This window comes from Chiroxiphia lanceolata, chromosome 24, assembly GCF_009829145.1.
Source record: "Chiroxiphia lanceolata isolate bChiLan1 chromosome 24, bChiLan1.pri, whole genome shotgun sequence".
Lineage (NCBI taxonomy): Eukaryota > Metazoa > Chordata > Aves > Passeriformes > Pipridae > Chiroxiphia > Chiroxiphia lanceolata.
In genome coordinates, this window is record NC_045660.1 from 5,340,505 (window position 1) to 5,363,495 (window position 22,991).

The following is a 22,991-nucleotide window of genomic DNA, read 5'->3' on the forward strand; positions in this document are numbered from 1 at the left end:
CGCATCCTTCTCCCCCCCCCAACCGCGCCGCCAATGGTCGCGCCCATCGCGCTGCCCCCGGGGCGGACCGTACCACTGGCCGGGCCCGGCGGAGGGGGGGGGGGGAAGGGGCGGGCCGTACCACGGGGGCGCGGGCGGCGGGGGGGGGGCGCGGCCTGTGCGCTCGGAGCCGTGTGGCGGCGCGCGGGCTCTCGGTGTCTCCGGCCGGACCGGGCCCAGCGCTGCCCCAGCCCCGACCCCGGCCCCGGCACACCCCGCCCGGCCCCCGGCCCGCTCAATGCCCAGGGTGAGGGGGCGACCGGGGAGGGGGGGGAGGAAGGAAGTTAAGGAGGGAAAGAAGGGGGAGCCGCCGCCCCACGAGCCGGGGGAAAGCGGAGGGGTGTGTGGGGGGGGGATCCCCGGCGGTTGCTTGGGAGGTTTTGAGGGGAGTCCCTGCTCTGGGACGGCCTCCCTTAGGCCGCTGTGGCTGGTTTGAGGGGGTTGTTTTGTGCTCTGGGGTCTGTTTGCGGGAGGGGTGGGGGGGTCTCGGGGGTCCACGAGGCTCTGGGCTGAGGGGCTGGTTTGGGGGGGCCTTGGGGGTCCACGAGGCCGTGTCGGGGCTGAAGGGCTGTTTTGGGTGGGTTTGGGGAGTCCACGAGGTTCTCTTCGGCTGTTTTGGGGGGGGTCTTGGGGGTCCACGAGGCTCTCTCTGGTTTGGGGGTCCACGAGGCCCTGTTTGGGCCGAAGGGCTGTTTTGGGGAGTCCTTCCTGCCCTGGAGGAAATTCCAGGCCTGTGGGGCTTGTTTGGGGGATCTCGGGCCTCGGGGGGCTCCCTGCCTGTGAGGAGGAGGTTTGGGGGCTTTTCGTTGTCCGTGGGGGGCCCTTTTCTGATTCGGGGCTGGTTTGGGGGTCCCCCGTGGCTGTGGGGACCCCCCAAGGCTGGCTTGGGACTGCAGCCCTTAACCTGCAGGGTTGGGGTGTCCCTTCTACCTGCAAGGCTGGTTTGGGGGGTCCCGACTCACCTGTGGGGTTTGTGTGGGACGAGAGAACCCCAAGGGGATGGTTTAGGGGAGGGAGGACAAGTCCCCCCCTCATACGTGTTTTTTTGGGGGTGTTCCGGATGGGAGGGCATTTCCTGTGGGATTGGAACAGTGGGAGGACAAGGAGACTGCAGAGGGGTCGGTGTGGGTGAAGGTGGGGGGGTTGGAGGGGTGTGTTTGAGGGAAGGGGGTGTTTTGTGTGGAGGGGGGAAGACTTTGAGAAAAGCTGGGGGGTTGTGTTTTTTTTCTGGGGGGGGGGGGAAGGAGATCTCGCCTTGTGTAAAACCTGGAGACGGTCTGTAAAAGGAAGAGGTTTTTTTTCCCTGTGGTGAGAAAACGGAGGGGGAAGAGCTGGGAGAAATTGGGGGGGGGGATATTTCTCAGGCTGGAGGGGGCCATGTGGGGTGGGAAAGGAAGGGTGTCCAGGATGTGGTGGTTTTCCTGGGGTTTGAGTGGGGGCAGGGCTGTGAACGCCCGGGCCGGTTTGTCAGGATAAAGGGCTGCCCTGTGGGATTTGGGGCTGGAAGAGGGGGGGAGCCGATGAATTCTGGCACAGGCAACGCCTGGAGAAAGTCCTGGTGTGGCCGAGGGTGCTCTGAGAGTGACCTGCAGGAAGGGCTGAGTCAGGGAGGGGTGGATTTATTGGGAATGTCAGCTCGGGGCGAGGAGCCCTGACCCCTGAGAGCTGAGGTTTGGGCTTTGGAGCACAGGTGAGGCCGTGGGCTGGGAGGGGTTTGGGGCAGGGATGGGGGTGGAAGTGGCCTCGCTCCTGGTGGTTCCTGGGTGTGATTAGTCACGACCTGTGTTCTCTCTCGGGGCAGCCTGAGCTCGCTGGTTTCGGGGCGAGGAGGAGGAGGAGGAAGGCACAAAGTTGGCTTTTAAAGGCTCCTGTATAAATGGAAACTCGCCTCGAAACTCCCCGAACGAACCAGGCAGGGTCTGACTCAGAACTGCAGTTAGTACTTAAAGGAGAGAAAAAAAGAGAAACCCACCACTAGCAGCAGCCAGAAAACTCTATCTCCTTATGACTCAACGTGTAGAAATACTTGGATTTAATCAACTCAGCTGCTGGAGAGGAAAGATCAGTTGGAGTTAAGGTAGGAGTGGGGATGCAGAGCCAGGAATGGGGGTCTCACACAGGGTCTAGCTGTGATGTTTTTATGTACATCTCTCATAAACTTCAGGAGTTCACTTCAGGTTTAATTCCCTGCAGGTATCCACCCCTCTCTTCCACACAGAACGTTTTCCTGTCTTGGGGCAGAGCTGAGCTGTGCTCCCAGGGCTTCCCTGGCTCCTGCCTGGACTTTGCCCCCCTGGAATGCCGTGTCAGTCACCTGTGGCTGGGAGAGCCGGGTGATTCATGGCTCCTGGAAAGGCTGCTGGCTTTCAGGAGGATGAGCCACACCTGGAAAGGGAGGCCTTGAGATGGTGTAGGGCCAGCAAGGGGCTTTTTACAAAAGCATGGAGTGACTGGACACAGGGAATGGCTTCCCACTGCCAGAGGGCAGGGTTAGATGGGATATTGGGAAGGAATTGTTGGCTGGGAGGGTGGGGAGGCCCTGGCACAGGTTGCCCAGAGAAGCTGTGGCTGCCCCTGGATCCCTGGAAGTGTCCAAGGCCAGGTTGGAGCAACCTGAGATAGTGGAAGGTGTCCCTGCCCATGGCAGGGGATGGAACTGGATGAGCTTTAAGGTCTCTTCCAACCCAAACCACTGTGGGGTTCTGTGATTGGAAATGGTTTATTGTAGGTTGTGTATTTTGACAATATTTCTGGAGGGAAAACATGTTGTCGGTGATGTGCTGTTCCCGCACCAGCAGAGAGGAGCTCAGTGTTGTTTGGTATCTTTGGATTAGTTGGACAGCTGGAGGTTTAAAACAGCTCTGTGTAAACATTGGAAAACAGCCCTGATGGCTTGAGGCTTTGGGCTGGAATTGCTGTTTTTGGTGCAGGTGAGCTGCAGAGCTCCCTGGGCTGGCACCTCTTCAGGCCCATGTGTATCACGGGGCTATAAAACACCTTCACAGGGGCTGTTTGTTTTGGTGTCCTCTCACGGCTCATTTTGCTGATTGGGAGGGGATAAATGAGCCTTAAACCTCTTGATCCTTTCTCGGTTGTAGCACTTGGGGACTGGGGGTTTCTGGCTGCATTCAGGGCAGTGTCGTTTTGTTGCCCCTCCTTTCTCTGTGCTCCGCACTGAAAAGCCCGGAGTTCTCTCTCCCTGAAAATCGAGCCCTGCCCCAGAGAATGGCCTGTGGGCTGGAACAATTGGGACTTTGTGGACATGCAGTGAGATCTATCAGTCAGCTCCAGTCTCAGTTGTCAGCCTGCCTTTAACTGCCCCGGGAGCAGGGAAGAGGAGCCAGCTCCCCACTACGGCATTTTTCCAGCGGAGGTTGATGGCACGTTCAAATAAGTGAGATGAGTAAGATGCAAGTAATTCAGCTCTGCAGCTTCTGTCTTTCTGTGTGATTCAAAATTGCTTTTAAGTCCTGCTTGACTTGTTAATGGGGTTTTGGTGGTGTTTTTGATATTTCATCTGAAAGTGTGAGAATATTTAGTTGCCGGTGATCAGGCAGGACCGTGTTTTCAAAGATCCAGCTTAGACAACTCAGCATTCCCATTTTTAGGAATGAGTTATTAGCGCCACATATTCACAAAGTGTTGTCTGAAGTAATTTTTGATTTTACTTAAATATAATTCTGTGACTTAAACAGGACAGTAGCTTAAATTTCTTTTTTTCGTAGCAGGGGGCCTTTGGGTTTCGACTTCAAACAATTTTAGTAACTTTGACTTCAAACACTTTTAGGAACTTCAAACTTTTTGAGCATGGCATGCAAATAACATTCAAATATGCCCTCTGAAGGATTTTTAAAAACTTAAGTGGTGGATGGAGGAAGGTGTTAAAAAAAAAACCCCTGTGTCAGAACAGCATTTTAAGGACGAAACATGTTCTGTTTCACAGGAAGGAGAGGCTGTGGAGCATAAAACATAAAGGCTGTCAGTCCTTTCTGGAAGGTCTAAGGCAGTGCCCAGTCACTTCCCACTGTCTCCAGGGTGATGATCTCTCCATCCATGCCTGGCTATAGAGCTCTGACCTCACCCACGTTTAGGGATGGCAGCTGAACCTTGCCTGTGTTCTCTCAGCCCTGGGCTTTGCTGCAGGCCTGTTCTCACCCTGAGCCTTTGACAATCCTCACCATTTCCTGACGTGTCACTTCTAAAGTCCAGACTTCTTTCATCTGGATGGGTTTTGGTTTTTGTCTTTTTTTTTTTGGTTCTTGCTGGGGCAGGTCTGTCTCTGCTGCCGTGGGTTCTACAGAGGTTAGTGCAAAAGGAAACGAGTGAGTCACCCCCAGGACTTGTCAGCAGGCAGGGAGGGAGCTGGGAGGCAGCTCTGGGGGTGGAACAGGGTGGAACAGTGAAATTTTTTGACCTCACCCCTCTCCAGGCACGTGTCACTCTGAGCAAGCTTCCTTCAGAGAGTGTCCAAGGATCTCATCCAAGAATGTTCATTCCAGAGGTTCCTTTCTCTGTGTGCTGGGAGAGGATGTTTTAGAAAAGATGGTTCTTGCTAGAAAGGGTGGTTCTTTTGCTTCTTTCCAGTGAGTGTTTCCACTGTTTTAGGGGCTCGTTTTGGAGGTCTCCGAATTCTTTGACTTGAAAAGCACCTCGTGCTCCAGGTGAATTTTGGCAGTGCAGGGATGGGGTGTGGGTCACTTGTAGGGCAGTGCAGGAAGGGGAAGTGGAACCCGACGTGGGCAGAGGGTCAGGAAAAGCCTGGCTGGGCTGCAGTGGTGTCAGGATGGCAGTTTTTATGGGATCCAGCTGCTGATTCCACGTGTGTAAATGCAGGACACAAGAATGAGGTTTTATAGAAGAGGGAGAAGAGGAAAATTCAGCAGCTCGTGACCTGACTTTGATAACATTGAATGTGGAATCCCACTTACAGGAGCAGAATTATTTGAGATGGTTTGAAAAATCCTGGCCTTCAAAACACCAAACTGTTCCTTTAGCTCTGAGTGACAAATTAGCAGGCTCTGCTGTGCATCCTGTGCACTGGGCTATTTTGAAAGGGGATCCCAGTGACCTTTCCAGGGGTATCCGTGTTTTGCAATCCCTGGAAGCTGCAGCTGTTCCGAGCTGTCTCTTCTCTCCGCTGTGTTTTGAAGGAGGTGGTGGAACTGGGAATTCCTCACGATGTCATTCCTTGTTTTCCATTAGACCCCGGGCTCTGTAGGCTCAGCACAGAGCAGAGTGGAGTCTCTAATTTAGGAGTCAATGCAGAACAGCCACTGGAGATGAGGAGGTGTTGGCTTTTTGCTCAGAGCAATCTCAAGTGGAGCTTCTGTCAAGTCAGGGACTCGTGTCACTGCTCTCTCTTTAATTAGTTATTACCTCAATTTATTTATGCTGGTTAATAGGACTTGCCCCTCGCTTGTGCTTTCAGCATCTTCTTGCACATTCATGGGATTTTGAAGGACATTCTCCTCCAGTTGGCCCCATCTCAGGCTCCCTCTGGCTGTGTGGTGTGAGGGGAGCTCAGTGCCTGTAGGATCTCTGTGTGTGTTCAGTTATAACTCCAGTTAATCCCTGCAGTGAATCCATCAGTGGGTGCACAGGCTGTCCCAGCTCCCTCCACCTGGTTGCACAGATAAGCATCTTGATTGATGACTGTTCCCTGATAACCAGCACCATCAGGAGCTCACTCCCAGGCATATCCAGTTCTTTTCAGCTCCATGGATGTTTATGGCTTGGCTGTCTCTGCTTTCCCTCCTCCCCTGGCTCCTGATGGGGCTGTTGCTGTGGAGTGTTGGGTATTCCTCCTGCCTTGCCAGGCCAGCCCCATAAAACATGTTGTAATTTTTTGGTTGCTCTCCATGTGCTATCTCACTTTCTGAGTGTAAAAAGTTGGAGGTTAATTGGCTGAAAAAAAATTATTCCTTGTTTTCTGCTGTCCACAGGCCTGGTTACAGTTTATTGTCACTCTTGGGGTTGTGAAGTGCAAATTTCCTTGATAACACAGGGAGGGAGAAGTTTTAAACTTATTTACTTGGGGAGATCAGAAGTTGTAGACAATGGAGTTTTAATTTAATTAATTAGGAGCCTGGTTTTTCTTTTTAAACCTTAGCAGTTGGAAATCATGGGAGGAAGGAAGGGATCTATGTCAGGAACCAAACCTGTAAAATTAGAGTTGTGTGCTACATAAACTTCTTATCCTTCTGGAAATAGTTTTTCAGCCTTAAATACGGTGCTTTACATTTTTAATCACTCCTCAGCTATTAGCTAATTAAATGCTTCAGGAATATTCCTTTGGGGAAGGTAGGATGGTGTCATCCCTGCTCTGCAGAGGAGCTGAGCTTGGCCAAGGTCACCACAAGCAGCTGCAGATCCAAGAGGAGAACTGGAATGGGCTGACTTCCATCCTTACCTTATGGATCATGTCATCTCCACGTGTCCTTTCTTAATGACTTGGTAAATTGTTTGTTCAACAGGCTTTTAAAACAACTGGGTTGAAATTCCCTGATACAACTCACCAACAGCACTGGGTGAGGCTCCTCCAACCAAAGTCTTGGTGCTGAGAAGAAAAAAATGTTTAAAGGATTTGTTTAAATGTGACTTAACAGCTCCTCCCCTCAGCACAATGTGCTTGGGAATGCTGGAAGCCTCTGGATCCGTGTTTTGATCTCCTGTGCCAAGATGTTGACCACAGTTCTTATTTAGATGACCTTTTTAGGTCCTCAGAAAACTAGTTTTGAAGCTGTTCTGTAACCTAAGTCTGCAGCTCTGGACATGGCTGGGGTGTATGTTCAAATGGAGGGAAAACAGGGCAATATTTGCCTGGGGAAAAAAAAGACTTTCTTGACTTTTGGACACAAGTGGCTGCTCTGGCTGTTCCTGGTCCATCGTGGCTCCAACAAACCCTCTGAGATTCTGGGATGTAAATGAGAGACTTGTGACAAATGTGCAGGAATTGGCAAGTGGGAGGACTTGAGTCTGATGTGTTTAGATGGGACTCTTCCATCTGGGGTGAGACTTAATCCTGTAGGCATTACACTGATAAAATATTCCAGGATTCATTTTTGAAATTTGTATTTCAGTCACTCAGAGCAAGAGCTGCGTTGAGGTCGGGGGAGGTGATTGAAAACATCTTTGTTCTTGCCTCTGGCAACCTAATTAATATATTTTTTGGCACCGAAAGCTGTACTTTAAGGAAATAATTGCTGTTCTTTGGGTGATTTTTGACTTCATGTCAGCGAGAAAGGTAATTTCGTAGCACTTAATTTGCCTGTTTTAAAGGGAGGATCTCATTAAAACCCTGAGCACTCCAGAAGTTTGGGGTGTGAACTCCATGTGTGTGTGTTTTTTCCCCTAATTGTCCCCACTCCAATGTGCCACGTTGACCTTTCCACTCAAGTTGAAGGTTTTGTGACTTCTGGCTGCAAGTTTGGATTTTATTCAACTGATTTAAACCTCTTCCCTTAAAAAAAGAAGTGTCAGCAGTGATTCTCTGGCTTATTTTTAAATGCAGCGAAAAGCCACGTTGCTTATTTAGTATTTCAACCTGAAATGAGTCGAGCTGCTTTGGGATAACTCCATTTTCATCCCCCTAAATTCCATGGTTAAAATGACACTGTTCCATCTTTTATTGCCGTGGCTGAAACATCTGTATTTCAAATCCCCTGTGTTGGACTGGAAGCTGTTGTGTCTCTCAATGCCCTGCTCTGTAAACAGAGATAAGACTGGGAATAACTCAAAGTTATTATAGTTATAACTAAAATAATTGGGAATAACTAAAAGTTATTACTGCTAAATGGCCATTTGGTCATTACTTTGACTGATTTCTGGAGGATGTTTCCTTACCACTGTTGGGAGTTTGGGAGCGTTGCTGAAATTTATCTGCCAGCAGAAGCTCGAATACAGGAAAAATTGATTATACTCTTAATATCTTATTTATTATACCCTTATTTCTGCTCGTCCTGCTGATTTAGTTCAGAAAATAAAGCCACACCAGCACTTTGGGCTGAAGCCAAGCAGGTAAGGACTGTACCTACAGACACTCGAGTGCACAAAGGAGGGGACACTGAAAGGTTTCCTTGTTCCCAGTCCCAGGAACATCCCAGATATCCTGAATATTTGGGCTGGCAGCTCTCAGGAGCCCGCTGAAGGTTGACTTGTGCTTGTTTGTTTTCCCAAATGCTCTTCCCCGGTGTTTAACTGGCGTTTCTCTGGGCGGGTCAGTGGTTGTCGTGGCTGGAAATAGAAGCACCCACCAGCTCTTTTTTTTTTTTTTCCCCCCCTGCTGTTTTTCCCTGTCTCCAGGTGTCCCGTCGGAGGAGACGTCCCACATTTATGGCGATTCTGAGCGTGAGGGCAGAATTCTGCCAGGCCCAGCACAGCCTCCTGGCTCACAAGTGAGCTCAGGGCAGGCAAGGGGGGGGTCCCACGTGCCATAATTCCTTCGCCTCGGAGCCCCCGGCCACAGCGGACCCACTCAGATATATGGGATATCTCCTGCCCCTTGGAAGCGGATCCCTCGCAGTGACTCTGGCAAAGCGAAGCGTCAGGAAAACAAAGTGGAGAGAAAACCTGCCCTCACCTTTCTGCCTCACCAGTGCCTAAATGTAGAACAGGCTGCCCAGTGTTGCACGTAGTCGGAGAATTTGTGGAGTCTGGAGGAAACCACCCGCAGCAGTTGAGGCCCAAGTTGAGTTCAAGTGGATCCTGAAGCAAACCTGCTTTTCTAGAAGTGACATCCGTAAGGAACAAACACGTCAAAGCAAGCTCTGATCAATCCCAGGCATATTAGCGGTCTTTTTGATGTTTTCTGCTGTGAAACCTTTCCAAAGTTATTGATTTTTTTTTTTTAATTTTATTTCTTTTTTTTTGTGTTTGGTTGTTTTTTTTTTTGGCCCCTTACACATTTTATTTGCCATTATGAACCGTCCAGCCCCCGTGGAAATTACTTATGAGAACATGCGTTTCCTGATCACTCACAACCCAACCAATGCGACCCTCAGCAGGTTCATCGAGGTAAGGAGTCAAAAAAAAAGGTGTCCCTTCTCTCCTCACCTGCTCACAATTCCTCTCCAGGTGCTGAACTGTCATTCCTCACACCTCCTGCTCCATGCTTGGGCTGTAGGTTACTTGAAACTCAAGGTGTTTTTATCTTTATTATGTTGTTCACATTCTCCTGACTGTACGAGAAGAGAATCCACTGATGGCTTTTTCTGAACTCCTGCATTTCTTTAATTGCAAGAGGCTGGGTGAGCTCCCATTTTGGAATACAAACACCCCCCCCCCTCCCTGTCATCAAAGATGTCACTCCTTGGACAAGGAGAATGGGTTCAGACTGAAAGAGGGGAAATTCAGGTTAGATATACAGGAAATTCATTCCTCTGGGGGATGGCACAGGGTGCCCAGAGAAGCTGTGGCTGCCCCTGGATCTCTGGAAGCGTCCAAGTCAGGTTGGAGCAACCTGGGACAGTGGAAGGTGTCCCTGCCCATGGCAGGGAATGAGATGAGCCTTAAGGTCCCTTCCAACCCAGACCAGTCTGGGATTCTGTTCTTGTCCTGGTATCTGCAGCACTGCATGTCCTGCAGTACTAAATGTCATTGTTCATTAAATAATTCAGTGCTGATCCATCGACCTGTTGCTCACCTGCTGCCTTTGAGGACGTTGTTAACAGAGCTGGAACTGCTTTCTGAGCTTTCCTCTCCCTTAGAGGACCAAGTGCAATCCTTAAACTGATGTTCCAGCTCGCAGGGTGTGTTGTCCAACTGCCCTGCCCCTCCCAGAATTGCCAGGGATTTCAGGGGCTGTAATATATCCATGAATTTGGCTTCAGCCTGGGTTGAGCTGTGGGAAGAGTCAGGCACAGTGGGTGCTGGGTCTCACTTTTACTGACACATTGGGATCTTAAATATGGCAAGATTCAGTCTCCTGAACAAGTAGCAGATGGCATCATCTGAGAAGTAGTAGCACAGTGGATTTCACATTCTGCTTTGCTCCAAACCTGCTGTATCTTTGTGCCCTTCTGTCCCATATCAAGAGGACTTCTGTCTGCTGTGTGCAGGGTTTTTTTTTCATTCCAGAGAGATCCTGTCATCTCCTGCTGATGTCTGACAGACTTCCATCACTCACAGCGTGCTCTTCACCATGGATCTGCTCAGATACCACTGGTTAATTTTCTCTGAAAGCCACATTTTTTTGGTCTTTATTTTTTTTCCCCCATTATTGTGGCTTGTCTTCTTTTTTCAGGGGTCTTGACTCTGGAGTGGACATTATTGGTAGTTATAAGATGTAACAGTGATTCAGTCCAAACACGAGGGGAAATTCTGCTCGTTGTGTGAACCTTCAAAGTGAACTGGAACAGCTTTTGTTTGATCTTCTGATTATTTATCTGGCACAAAGTGCTACTTATAGTGCATTACCAGGAAGCTGGAATATGGTGGGGTGTGTGTTCTGTTCCTCCCTGCCTCCAAATGTCAACACTGGCTGAAGCAAACAGTCCCTGACTTCTATTTAAAGAGAAGAAGAAGCTGCTTGGAGAATATAAGCAGCTATTTTAATTTTGCTCTTACATCTGCAGTTTTTTTTCCACCTTGCCATTTCCCCAGAGAGGGGAGGAGCTCAGAGGGGTTTTTCATTTTTCCTGTCACTCCTAACCTGTCCCTTGCCCCCTTCCTGGGGAGGACTGTGTAAAATGTCCTGTTTTGTACCTGAGGAGGAAGGTTTTTAATTCATCACCCTGTCCTTGCTCACCTGTTTCCCTTTCTCTTAAAGGAGCTGAAGAAGTATGGAGTGACAACCTTGGTGCGAGTCTGTGATGCCACTTATGATCAAGCTCCCATTGAAAAGGAAGGAGTCCGGGTTCTAGTGAGTTGCCTTTAAAACTGTCTAAAAAAAAAAAATGTACATTTACATGTTTAGAAGTGGTGGGGAATCTCCTGCATGCCTGTGGCTGTTTCAGCTTGGCCAAAACTAATGTGATCCCCCTACATCAGTTAAAGGTGGTTTGGAGAAACTCGCTGTGTTTTCTGAAAGGTGTTTGGTGGTTCATCACTGTTGTCTTCAGCTGGAGTAGAAATGTCCCTTTCTGGGTTTGTTTTGAGATATTTTGATTTGCCTTTTAGTGAATAGTTTGATACTAATCCAGTGTCCAGCCTTGTGGTTGATGCAATTTGGTTTGGTCCTTGTCTGGATACAGCAGTTCTTGGCTCAGGACTCAGATAAAACTCCCTTTTCTTGCTCTTACAAAAAGTGCCACTTTTTGAGCCTGTAGCTGATAAGTTGATACAGAACTCTGTGAGCTGGCTGGATCGAGCCATAGAATCATGGAAGGGATTGGATTGGAAGGAACTTTAAATATCATTTAAATCCAACTGCCATGGGCAGGGACATCTCCCACTCTCCCAGGTTGCTCCAACCCGGCCTTGGACGCTTCCAGGGATGGGGCAGCCACAGCTTCTCTGGGCAACCTGTGCCAGGGCCTCCCCACCCTCCCAGGGAGGAATTTCTCTCCAATATCCCATCTAAATGTGCTCTCCTCACCTCTGAAGGGAGCCAGGCTGCTGGTGGCTTCCCAGTTGAGCAGGTGGAATTCCTTCCCTGCTTACTCACAGCTGACAGTTGTGCAATGGTGTCTGACTGTTGCCTGGTGTTTCAGGGGAGGTTTTTTTAAGAGGTGTGTGCTCATTCTGAGCTTGCAGGCGGTGTTTTTCCAGGCAATACTTCTGAATTATTAGTGTGTGTCTGATACAATCAGTTTGTTTTACTGGAGTGAGTAATAGTCTGTTGTGAGGGCAGAAATTGCATCTTCGTGGTGCAGGTAGTCAGCTTGCCATCGCCTCTTGCTTTTTATGGCTCTGACAGAGGAAAACTGCACTTTTCCATGAGCAGAAAAACTTATATCCTGGCATATCTGTGAAAACTCCACGTCCAGGTCAGTCAGGTTTCTTGGCTCCCAGCCCTAGTCAGCATTTACTCCAGTTCCAGGCAGCCACGTGGGCCTCAGTGTTGTTGGAAAAATCAGTCACTGCAGGGCTGTGCTCTGGAACAGCGTTTTTGCTCCCTCCAAGCTGGCTTGGACTTGGACATCACAGTGTTTTCAGTGCTCTGAAACCTCCAGCTGTGACACTCCTCAGGTTGCCAGAGGCTGGAAGGATTAAACTTGTGGTGAAGAATCCCTCCAAGCCCTGATTTAAGCTGGGGCTTAAGGAGAGTGTTCCTGTGCCAGAGGGGAGAGCTGAGTTCGTCCCAGAAGCTGTAGGGCAGCGTTGCAGGGGTCCAGCCCTGCCCTGGGCAGCTGGGCAGGGAATTCCCACCTTCTCCATGCCATGGCCAGGCCCTGGGGCAGCTGCAGGAGCCAAAGCTCTGTGCTCTTCCGAAATAGCTGGGGGATTTTGGTTCTCAGGAAAGCTTAAAACCTCGGTGCTGGCTGGGCTTGGAACTGAAAGAGGTTTTTTGAGGAAGCTTCACTGAAAAACTGGAAATGGTGTTTCCTCCAGCCCTGCTCTGTTGTGGAGCCTTTCACTATGAGCAGCACACGTGAGAATCTCGTGTCTGAACACGTTTCCCTCAGCCCCGACAAAGCCAAACGATAGCAGTGCTTAGTGTTCCACTGCTCCAGGAGAGAGAGAAATCCACCAGGCATCTGCTGAGGGTGAGGGAAAGCGGGAGGTGACAGGGCAGGTTCGTGCTAATGTCATCGCTGATCCTGATGGCCCCAGTCGGAGGTTGTCTTGGTAATTTACTCTGTTGCTGCAGTGTTTGGCTACTTGAGATAAGCTTAACGACTCCCTGACACGGCCACCTCCCACAGAGCTTTTCCTCCCCACGAATTCCTGCTTTTTCGGAGAGCGTGGTCCTGTCGCTGTGCAGAAATGGGATTGAATTACCTCTGGCTGAGAAAATAACACCTCGCTATTTAAAGCCAATATTCGCTTGCAAAAATAACATTAAGATTAAAAACACAGCCTGGGAGAGATTAGTGTCTGTTTTAACACTGCTGAGGTCAAAAGCTTAGTGAAACCCCTGAAAAGGGGGGGGGGGGGGGCAGTTCAACAAGCCTGGATCGTGTATTGCAAGATGGGGAGAATGTGGCAGCTCCAGAGCTCTTTGGCAGATGGCACAGTGAGAAAATAGGGAATGAGATGTTCCCTGGTTGAAGTAGTACTACTGCATATGCACGTGTTTATCAACAGAGATCAAATCCAGGAGGCAGGAGGTGGGGATGGATTTAGTTCCTGTGGGCTTGTGCAGCTCCTGGTTGCGTTCATGTGTCGGGTCTGGTAACAGAAATGTTACATCAGGAAAAACCTCCCAGTTTTCCTGCAAGTGTTTTTTGCCCTGGTTGGCAGCTGGGGAGGCTGTGGTGGCTTTGTTCATCTTAAAGATCCAAGAGACATTTCATTGTTCTCCTTCTCTTAGTCCTTGATTTATTGGGTCAGGCTTTCTTTACACTCTGGAACAGCCACCACCTGAACACTGCAGGGGAATTCATTGCCATGGGATTGTGGGGTGGAAGGTTCCACACTGGTGGCTGTGGTGTCATCCTGCACAGCTTCAGGCACAGTTCTGGGAATTCATAATTTAAGGGGGTTTTTTTCAGGGGTTTTGAGGTGTCACCTCAAAGTTCTGTCCCTGCTTCTCAGCCATCTCAGTTCTGTGCTGTGCCAACCCCACAGCCAGGACAGGCCCAGAGCTGTTGTGCTGAGCAAGGGCTGCTCCAGAGAAAGGAAAATAAGAATAAAACCCTTTCCTGCCTCTCATCCTTCCCACTGCTGCAGGGTGGCACAGAAGAGCTGCATTTTCTCTTTGTGCAATCTCATCCTGGTTATTAATGACTGGTTTTGTGTGGAGCTTAGCAATTGGTTTTCTATCCTGCCTGACAGGAATTCTGCTGGCAGAACTCATAATCAGGGGAAACAAAAAAAAAAAACCCCTGCAAACTTCACTGCAATGACTCCTCCAGTCCCAGAATTCTTCTCGTTGCTCATTCCAGGCAGTGTTTTATCAGTGCTGCTCTCCTGTGCCATTCCTGAGAGGTGATGCTCCGTGGGGAAATGGCAGTGGGGATTAATTCAGGCCAGCCCAGGAGTTGTGTGGATGTGAAGGTTAATGTGTGAGCTAAAGCCGTGGATTAAACTCCTGTATTTGGTGTGAAGGAAAGGATTTAATTTAAATTAAATTTAGACACTGAACTGATGTGGGAATCCTGTTCTCTGCGAGGCAGTTACAGAAGAAGCATCATCCTGCCTCATCTCTTGGCAGCCTGTGCCTCTCTTCCTGGGACAGTGGGTGACACAGCCCTAAAATAATCCAGCCAGCACTGTGTGATTGAGTGGAAAATCTCATAAAAGCCTTTTATTAGAAAGAACAAGTTTTACTTCGTGATCTTATTTCTGTAGCCTTTTATTTTGCTGTGTTGTCCCAGATATTTTTGATTTTCCAGGTACTTTAAAAAAAGGATTTCTCTGCACTCTTCAGATTTGATGTATCTTTCTGAATTAACCACATATAAAGTTATCCCAGTGACTTAAAGCTTTTTGGTTTTCCACTTCTTTTTATTTCCACCTTTCAACTTTAAGTGCCATCACATTTCTAAGGTGCTCTTGGGCTGGGCTGAGCTGTGTTTGCTATTCAGGAGGTGTTGGAGTAGCAATAAGTGCATTTCAAAATGAAAAAAGTCTGGTGGTTTTTTTACCTTTAGTTGTACTCGTTCAGTGTTCCTTCTTGGTGCTTTTGGACTTCAGAAAATATTATTTCATCATAACTTGTTCTCAAGGCACTACATGAAAGGCTTGGGTTTGGCTGATGAGGGGAGAGAGCTCCTTTCAAAGCAATTTCCTTCCATTTGGAGAGGTTGTTGAATAATGTGGAACTCTGGCTGTGAGTTCCTCTTGTAAAATACATCACAATCATCTAAAGAAAAGTGCTAAATAACTCCTCAGTATTATTTTTTTTTCCCCTGACATCCAGGAGTGCTCTTTCTCCAGCACTCCCTGTGTCCCAGGACGTTCTAAAACATGTGATGTTGTGCTTGGGCTTGAACTGGAGGCCCAACTTCCAGGAGAGCTTTGTGGCCTCCGGAAAATGGGAAGTTCCTGCCATGTCCTTTTAATTACAGCCATATTGGTGATATTAAATGTGGCCTAGAAAGTTCCATGCAGAGATGGAAACGCTGCTTAAGTGTGGCTCTGCTGCTGTCTGATCACCTCCTTTATGCTTCTGAATGTGGCCTTTTTTCGACTTGAAAACACCCGGGTAATTGTTAAATTGGTGATTGGATTCATGGCAGCTGGAGAAGCTGATCCATCAGAGCTGTTATGAGTTGTTAGGAACAGCTTCTCCTCCCCAGAGCTACAAATGGTGCTTTAAAAGGTCGGCACAAGCACAGGAGAAAGTCTACAGAGTTCTCATCGTTCACGTGTTTATTTGAAATGCTTATTGATTTTTACATATTTTTAATAAAATGGGATTTCAAAGGCAGCTATTTTTCTAAAAACCCTATACTGCAAAGGAGCCAGTGAAGAGCTTTATTGAAAAGTGCAATTAAGTGGTTGTTAAACATTTAATGTTGCGTTTTGGTATCGACTGGTGAACTTGTGTGCAAACAGCAGAACACCCGTAGAGCTCTGTGTGTGTGTGTGTTATGCATTTCCTACTGAATTGTTCTTCTCCCAGTGGTGGTTGCCTTGCTGCTGGTTGTGCACTTCAACCCCTGGAGCTGATGGAATTTTTTCCCTTCAAAGGACTGGCCCTTTGACGATGGAGCACCACCCCCAGGTCAGATAGTTGACGACTGGCTAAACCTCTTGAAAGCCAAATTTCGGGAGGAGCCTGGATGCTGCGTGGCTGTTCACTGTGTTGCAGGGTTGGGAAGGTCAGTATCCTGCTGTCTGGGTTTTATAGTCCAGACTTGGAAGTTTATTTGGGAGGTAGGGAAGGTGTTTAGTAAATACCAATTTTCCTGTTTTCTCCTAAATAACACTTTAAACCAACGGCATCAAATCAGTGTCGTTAGAGCAAGAGAGAGAGAGACTTATTGCAGCTTAAAAAAATCCTCGGTGATTTCATAACTCTGATCAAGGGTGAGAGGAAAAGCCTTGGAGAGGTTGTTCAGAGCAGTTCTGTCAATCATGACTGACACGAGGAGTTAGAGACATTAATTTAAAAGTCTGTGTTTTTCTGTAAAATAGTAAAAGCTCTTTTGTTCTTTTTGACACAGGCAATATACACACAGTACCATTTTGAAGCCTTTTTTTTTTTTTAATTTCCTCCTGTTTTCAACTGGTAAACTACCAAGCATGTGGTAATAAAAAAAAAGGCATTGGGAAGACCTACTTTAATTACTTTCTTACTCTCAAGTGGCTTCAGTTTCAAGAAGTCAGCCTTGTGTTTCTTGCTCACTTGCAGATGTTTCTCTCCTCACCACTGAAAATACAACTTCCTACTTTGGGAAGAACCTTCAAGAACCTTTCAAGATAAAATAAAAAATAAATAAAAAAAAAAAGCTCAGGAGAGCTGAATGTTATATTCATATTCCCAAGTGTAATCTCTGGATGTTATGTTCCTCCTATGGGCTAGGAGGAAATGGAACTTAATTGTTTGTATTCTTGGAATAGCCATGGGAGTGTTAATATTTAAGGATATCAATGAGTGGGCGAGAAAGGGTTGGAGTGCAGCAAGTTCTTAAATTTCCACCTCTAGAGAAGGAGAGAGAAGGGGGGAAAGGAAGAGCTGGAGGGAGAAACAGCCAACATTGGAGGAGACAAGAGCCAAAACCCCAAGGCAATTAACATTTGTTTATCCATTTCTGCTCTATTTTTATCTGAGGAACATCTCCAGGAAGGTGGCCACGTGCAACTCAAGTGATTTTTCAGCTCTCCTGTCCTTGCATAAGAGCAGGGCAAAGGGGACCAGGAGCTTCTCATCTGGTGTGTGGCACAAACACATCATGAGTTCAGCTGGTCCTTCCAGAGTGACCTTTCCCTCCACTTCAGGCAGAGAGGGGAAGGCAAGAGCTGCCCAGATTTTATGTTTAAACCCAGCAAACTCTCTTACCTGCAGCGAGGAATTGAGCTTCAGCTGTAGGAGAAGAGTTTTGTTCTGTTCAAAAAGTGACCTTTGAAGTTTCGAATGGTTTCCTTTGGAAAGTGAGTAATTGTGTTTATGCAGGTGCAGGGTGACAGTGGGAGTTGTTTCTCCTGAATTATGTTGTTGTTTAGCCACGAGTACAAATTGTCCCGTTGCTGGCACCTGTTTAATCCTCCCCTGCTCCACTCCTAGAGGTGCCTCTTGCACTGTGTATTTTAGTGGGGTGAACATCAATCCAGGAGAAAATCAGTGTGTACTTGAGACTTCTGCTTGTTCTTCACACTTGACTTCTAAAATGTGGATTCCAAGGTAAAAAGTTCTGTTGCTCCTGGAACGCCCAGTTCCTTTACAGAAGGCATTTAAAAAAATAAATCTCTCTCTCTCTCTGAAGTCATCTGTTGAGTGCTTCACAGATCTGTCTCACACACAGCTAAATCTGCAGTGTCAGGTGCTTGCAGGAGGTATTACAGAGTAGAAAATGAGGTTATGGTGAAATAAGAAAGCATAAAAATGGAGAATTATCGTTTCACGCCCTAAACACTAAGGAGCTGCTATTGATTTTTATTTCCTTTGCTGTGTGCTGGAAGCAGAGCTGTCTCCTAAAAAAGACATTTTACATTAGGTACCAGCAAAGCAAATGTCTTTCTGTAGGTAATGCTTAAAGAGAAAATACTTCAGCTCTTTGGTTTCCAGATTAATTTGATGAATTTTGAAGGATTCCATATATTGTTTCTCTAGATCTTCCTTAAATATTGATTTCTCCTTCAGGGCTCCCGTTCTGGTTGCACTTGCTCTCATTGAATGTGGAATGAAGTACGAGGAGGCAGTTGAGTTCATAAGGCAGTAAGTTAAACTTCTCCATTCTCCAGAAATCTTTCACTTCATTGCTGTGTTTGACCAGCCTGAGCCTTCAGCAGAGCTTGCTTGCTTTTTATTATATAATATATACTAAAAATATATGTCTAATGGTATAATGGACACAGCTGTGAATGCTGAGCCTGGTGCCCTTCCCTCTCTTTGGGGATGAGGATTAACAGGTGATCTCTCTCCCTCTCCTTTCAAAATCTGGGTTTATATATTAAGCCATTGACCAATGGCTCAAAGATTCTGATTTTTTGGGGGGGAGGTAAAAAATGTCCAGGCTGGGGCATTAAAAATTGCCTCTAATTAATAAAAAATGAAAAATAAAATTCTGGTGAGGTTGGGCCAGCAGGTGAGTGAACTGCAAGCACTGCCAGGGGTGTCCTGGGTGAGTGTGACCCACCCAGAAATGGCTGGAAAATGAAGCTGGGACAGGATGAGGCTGCAGAGCTCTGGTTTAGAGATAACATCAGCTCTTGAAATGAAGCTCAGCAGGTGAGATTTGTGTCGAATGAGCTTTGCCAAAAAAGCAATTTATCCTTTTATGGCTTCCCAGGGTCTCCAGTTATCTTTGTATTGCTGTCAACAGCTTTTTCTGAATTTTTCCTTCTTTAAATTCCTTTTGTCTCTTCCTGGGTACGCTGCCTTTGATACCCAGAAGCTTTTCTTTTTTTTTCTCCTGAGAACCTCTTATCTCTTCACATCTGAATGTCAGGGTCTCACTTAGCTAATAAGGAGCACCTGCAGGAGAGGGTGACCTTGATGCTCTTCCATAACTGCTGCAGGTGATGGAAATAAACTCTCCCCCTCCCAGAAAACATGCTCGAATGGGCTAGATTTTTCTTTCAGATTGGCAGGCAGGTGATAAAGTGCTTGTGCTGGCCTGGTTTATCCTTCCTCAGAGTGGTGATGGACACAAATCCAAGCCAAAAGGCTGTTTTGTGGATACAGAAAAGCTTCAAAACGAGGCCTTAGGATTTATAAGGTGACTGAAGCAGTGCTTTTTCCATTGATATGAGCCTTCCTTCTCTTTGTTTTAGGAAAAGGAGGGGAGCTTTCAATTCCAAACAGCTGCTTTACCTTGAGAAATACCGACCTAAGATGAGATTACGCTTCAAAGATGCCAACGGTCACTGCTGTGTTCAATAAAAACATGGTCTCAAACGAAGGCAGAAGTTAACATGGCTCTTTTCTGGACTCTTGGCACCTGGAAATGTGAATCTGGAATCAAACTACGTCATCAAATTAGTGGTGGAGTCAGTGCTCCTCAACCTCTGTCCTAAGGGTGATGATGATTGAAAAAAAAAAAAAATTAAAAAATAATAATAAACCCCCCACCCCCCAATTAAGAGAAACATTTCAGTGAAGGATTGTTTTCTCCTCGAGCTGCAGTTTGAACATCTGCAAGGAGAAAATCACTTTCTGAACCTTCTGTATTTTTAACTTTTTAAGAAAAGAAATAAAGTAAATTTTATGTCTAAGGAAAACCAGCAGAGCATTGGCTTGTGCAGAAACTATTTTCTTGATTTGAGGGAAGTACCCCCCCAGTCAGGGCCTGAGACATGAATTCCTCTCTTAAACTCTTTTAAATGGAGTTGCCTTTTGTTTTTTAACCTTGCTGGGACCTGGCAGAGACACGAGGAGGAGCCTTAGTTGCTGTCTGGGAACAGTCTGACAGCCTTAAGCCCAGTTTGGGCATATCCTAGAGATTGGGTGATGTCTGTGTCCTGTGTCTACGTGGAGTTCAGGTGTGGGGAGAAAAAAAACTGAAGGGCTTTAACAGAAATCTCACTGCCTGATACCTTTGGGGAATCTGCTAAAGCCCTTTTCTGAGTGGTGGGAGATTGTGTGTGTGTGTGTGTGTGTGTGATTTTCTGTGTGTGTGTGTCAGTCTGATTTTTTCCAAAGAATTTGGCTGAAATGTTAATTATCTTTCTGTTGCTGGACAGAAAAATCTATCCTGGCAGAAGACTGATGTTCCAAAGTGTCCTGGGTGAGCGAGGGGCAGTTCAGACAAGGACTTAAAATTAATTTATCTGTCCCAAGGAAGACGAAGAGGCTTTTTTGCTGCTGTCCAGATTCTCTGCCTTGGCTGAGCACAGGAAATCAGGATTTGGGGGAGGGTCTCCTTTGTACCCTGTGAGGTAAAGATGAGTCAATGCCTGGGGTGGGGATTTCAGTTCAGTTTAACCACTTATTGCCTTGTTATTTCTTATTAGGTTCTTTTGGAGGGAGAGCCTCTGGTTCCACACCAACATGCCTGTCATTGCTCACCCCTGGCAGAGCAGAAACACGCTGATTTTTGGAGGGTGGACTGGCACCACCTTCTTTTTGTGCCAGTGAATTAACCAAGTCATTTTTAGAGCCTCTAAGGAAGCAATTTTGGCCAGGCTGCTTCTACCAAACACATGTTACTGTAGTGCCCTGCCCCAGCAGTGACTTCTGTCTGTACTATCCAGCCCTGGAAGGCTCTGGATACAGGTTTAGGGTCCTGGGATGCTTTGCTGTGGAGCACCAAAGGCAGGTGTTGGTCTGTACCTGCAGCAGGTGTGGCCTCGTACCCATCTCTTCCCGATACCTCAGCAGCTGCCTGCCCAGGATTTCCCCCTCTTCCAGACTCCTGCTTTTAGTCTGCAGCTTAACTGTGCAAAAACACAGGTAACAGACTTTTTAAGAGTTCTATTCCTGGGAGAGGTTTATAAATTTAAGCAAAAAAAAAAAAAACACAGGTACTTGTCAGGCCCCTCAGGGGAGATCCCCAAAATCCGGTGTGTCCCTGCCTCCAGCTGTGGTGTTGTACTTGAGCTCCTTCCTCCCTGTACCACGTGGAACATTTCTGAGTTCTTTAATAGATAAAGGAGATGCAGAAGTGTTTGTGGTGTGGGTGCCTGTCCTTGGGAATGACGTGTCTGGTGGTGTCCGAGTCCGGGTGGAAGGGGGAGATGGTGCTGAAATTACCCAATTCTGGCCTTTACCTTCCCCTCACAAACCACAAGCCTGATGTTCTAACTGTTCCTGCAAGTGAAAAGTGATGTTTTTTTAGTCACATGAAATAATTGGTGTTTAGTTAAAGCTGATTTGACAAATGATGGAAGTCAGATTGGAGGGGAAGGTGTTGAGCTGGATTAAAAACCCAAACCCCACGTCCTTCTGAAAAAAAAGAAAACCAATAAAGCAAATTTTACATGCTCTATGTATAACTTTGCATTCTTCCCCCTAGTTTTACTCTTGATTAATAATGTACTAATTATCATATGCTATGACTCTGCAGCCTTAATTGAGGGAAAAATAGTGAAAAGTGCAGATTGTCACCAGAACGGGGGGAATGTCACTGCGACCGTGTCCCGTAGGCACAACACCTGGATCAGCACTTGAACGTAGTGCAATAAAGTTCTTGCAGTAAAATACCTTCCCTCTGGCTCCTGATGAATTTATTGCAGCTCACTGATGTCGGATGATCTTTAATTTTAACCTGAAGGCACAAGTTTGGCCGTGGCCCCGGTGTTGGTTCCCCGTGGCTTGGAATTGCCAGTGGGAAAAGCTGTTTTCTCTTGGAGAGGGGATGGTGCTGCAGACAGGAACAGTTCCCTGCCTTTCAAATGATCTGTTTAAAAAAAAAACCAAACTGTAAACTTACCTTTAAACAATCCAAACAACAGCTCTGAACTTTCCCAAGATCTGTTGCCAAACCCTCTGGACAAGGCTCAGCTTTGGCAGCACCTGAATGGGGAGATTGTTTTGGGGTAACAATGGGGGATTTTGGGAGTCCTGGATCCCAGTCCCTTTCCCTTCCTTAGCAGTGGAAGGCCATTGATCTGTGTAATTTATTTAAATAATATAAGGTGCCGTCTCTGGGTTTCACAGATAAGGATCCAATCAGCTTTGCTTTGCTTGCCATCAAAGAAATATGTTCTTTGCAAATGGGTCTCATGTTTCTAATATTTATCAGATTTTTCCCAGTACTAGAACAAATTTTTAGTCCCTGTTGGCTATGGGATAATAAACCACTTGGACTGGGAGACTGGGAAGTTCCAGCTCCTTTTTGTATAGTTTTTTTTGTTGTGGTTTTTTTTTTTTTTTTTTTTAACACCACACTCTCGTTTTATTTGTTTTTTCACATCTTCTGCCTTTTTGTTACCATGCACTAAAAGCGAGATGTCTTGCTAATTAAAGGCTACTCAGTATAAAAAATATCATGCACTTAATTGGACCTGATATATCCCTGTGTGATACAAGTCACTTGTTCCTCTTGTTAACTTTTTTTTTTTTTTTCACTTAACATCCAGGCAGCTTCAGCTGCTGATACTTTAATTGGAGATAACACTTAATCACATGCATATTTATATCGCTTAAAATGCTACTTTTGGAGCAATTAGGAATGAGGAGCAGAGTGGAGTGACTCGGGGGGGGGAAGGAAGCTGCAGGAATAATGGCTGGCACTTTATGGAACACTGGGATAGTTTGGGTTGGGAGGGACCTTCAAGCTCATCCCATCCCACCCCCTGCCATGGGCAGGGACACCTTCCACTAGCCCAGGTTGTTCCAACCTGGCCTTGGACACTTTCCAGGGATGGGGTAGCTTCTCTGGGCAAGCTGTGCCAGGGCCTCCCCACCCTCACAGTGCATTTTTAAGTAAAATACTATAAATCATTTACTTAACTTGGTCTTAACAAACTTAAGCCTTGCAGATCCCTTGGAGCACAGTTCTGCAGGAAGTCACTCCTGTGGTCAGTGGGTTGCTGTGTGTCCTGGAGGCAGAGGTGGGAACCTGGGGGTAAGAGATGATCCCTATGAAAGTGGAGATATCCAGGAATCCAGCCTAGAACTGGATTTGATGCCTGGTGAAGTCCAAAGGGATGTAATAGGTGATGTTTCCACAGGTGGATCTGGAACCCCTTTCGCTTCAGGCTGTCCAAGGGTGGTGTAGACACGGACACCTTGATACTCCCACCTTAAAATATTTCTGCAAAACCCAAACTCTTTGGTCTGGAGCCAAATCTTAGGCCCTTCC

General features: G+C 47.0%; 1 protein-coding gene across 2 annotated transcripts; it reads left to right on the plus strand.

Moving 5' to 3' along the window:
• The first annotated feature begins 139 nt into the window (after positions 1–139).
• PTP4A2 (protein tyrosine phosphatase 4A2) lies at positions 140–21,141 on the plus strand. 2 transcript variants are annotated; one of them, XM_032709861.1, is made up of 6 exons: positions 140–286; positions 8,341–9,051; positions 10,805–10,897; positions 15,775–15,905; positions 17,888–17,962; positions 19,021–21,141. In XM_032709861.1, exons 2-6 carry the CDS (start codon positions 8,956–8,958, stop codon positions 19,127–19,129), a joined length of 504 nt encoding a protein of 167 aa, XP_032565752.1. In that variant the 5' UTR covers positions 140–286; positions 8,341–8,955; the 3' UTR covers positions 19,130–21,141. The 2 variants fall into 2 exon arrangements, with proteins under 2 accessions (XP_032565752.1, XP_032565753.1); XM_032709862.1 differs by lacking the exon at positions 140–286 and adding an exon at positions 1,902–2,116.
• Positions 21,142–22,991: the final 1,850 nt, after the last annotated feature.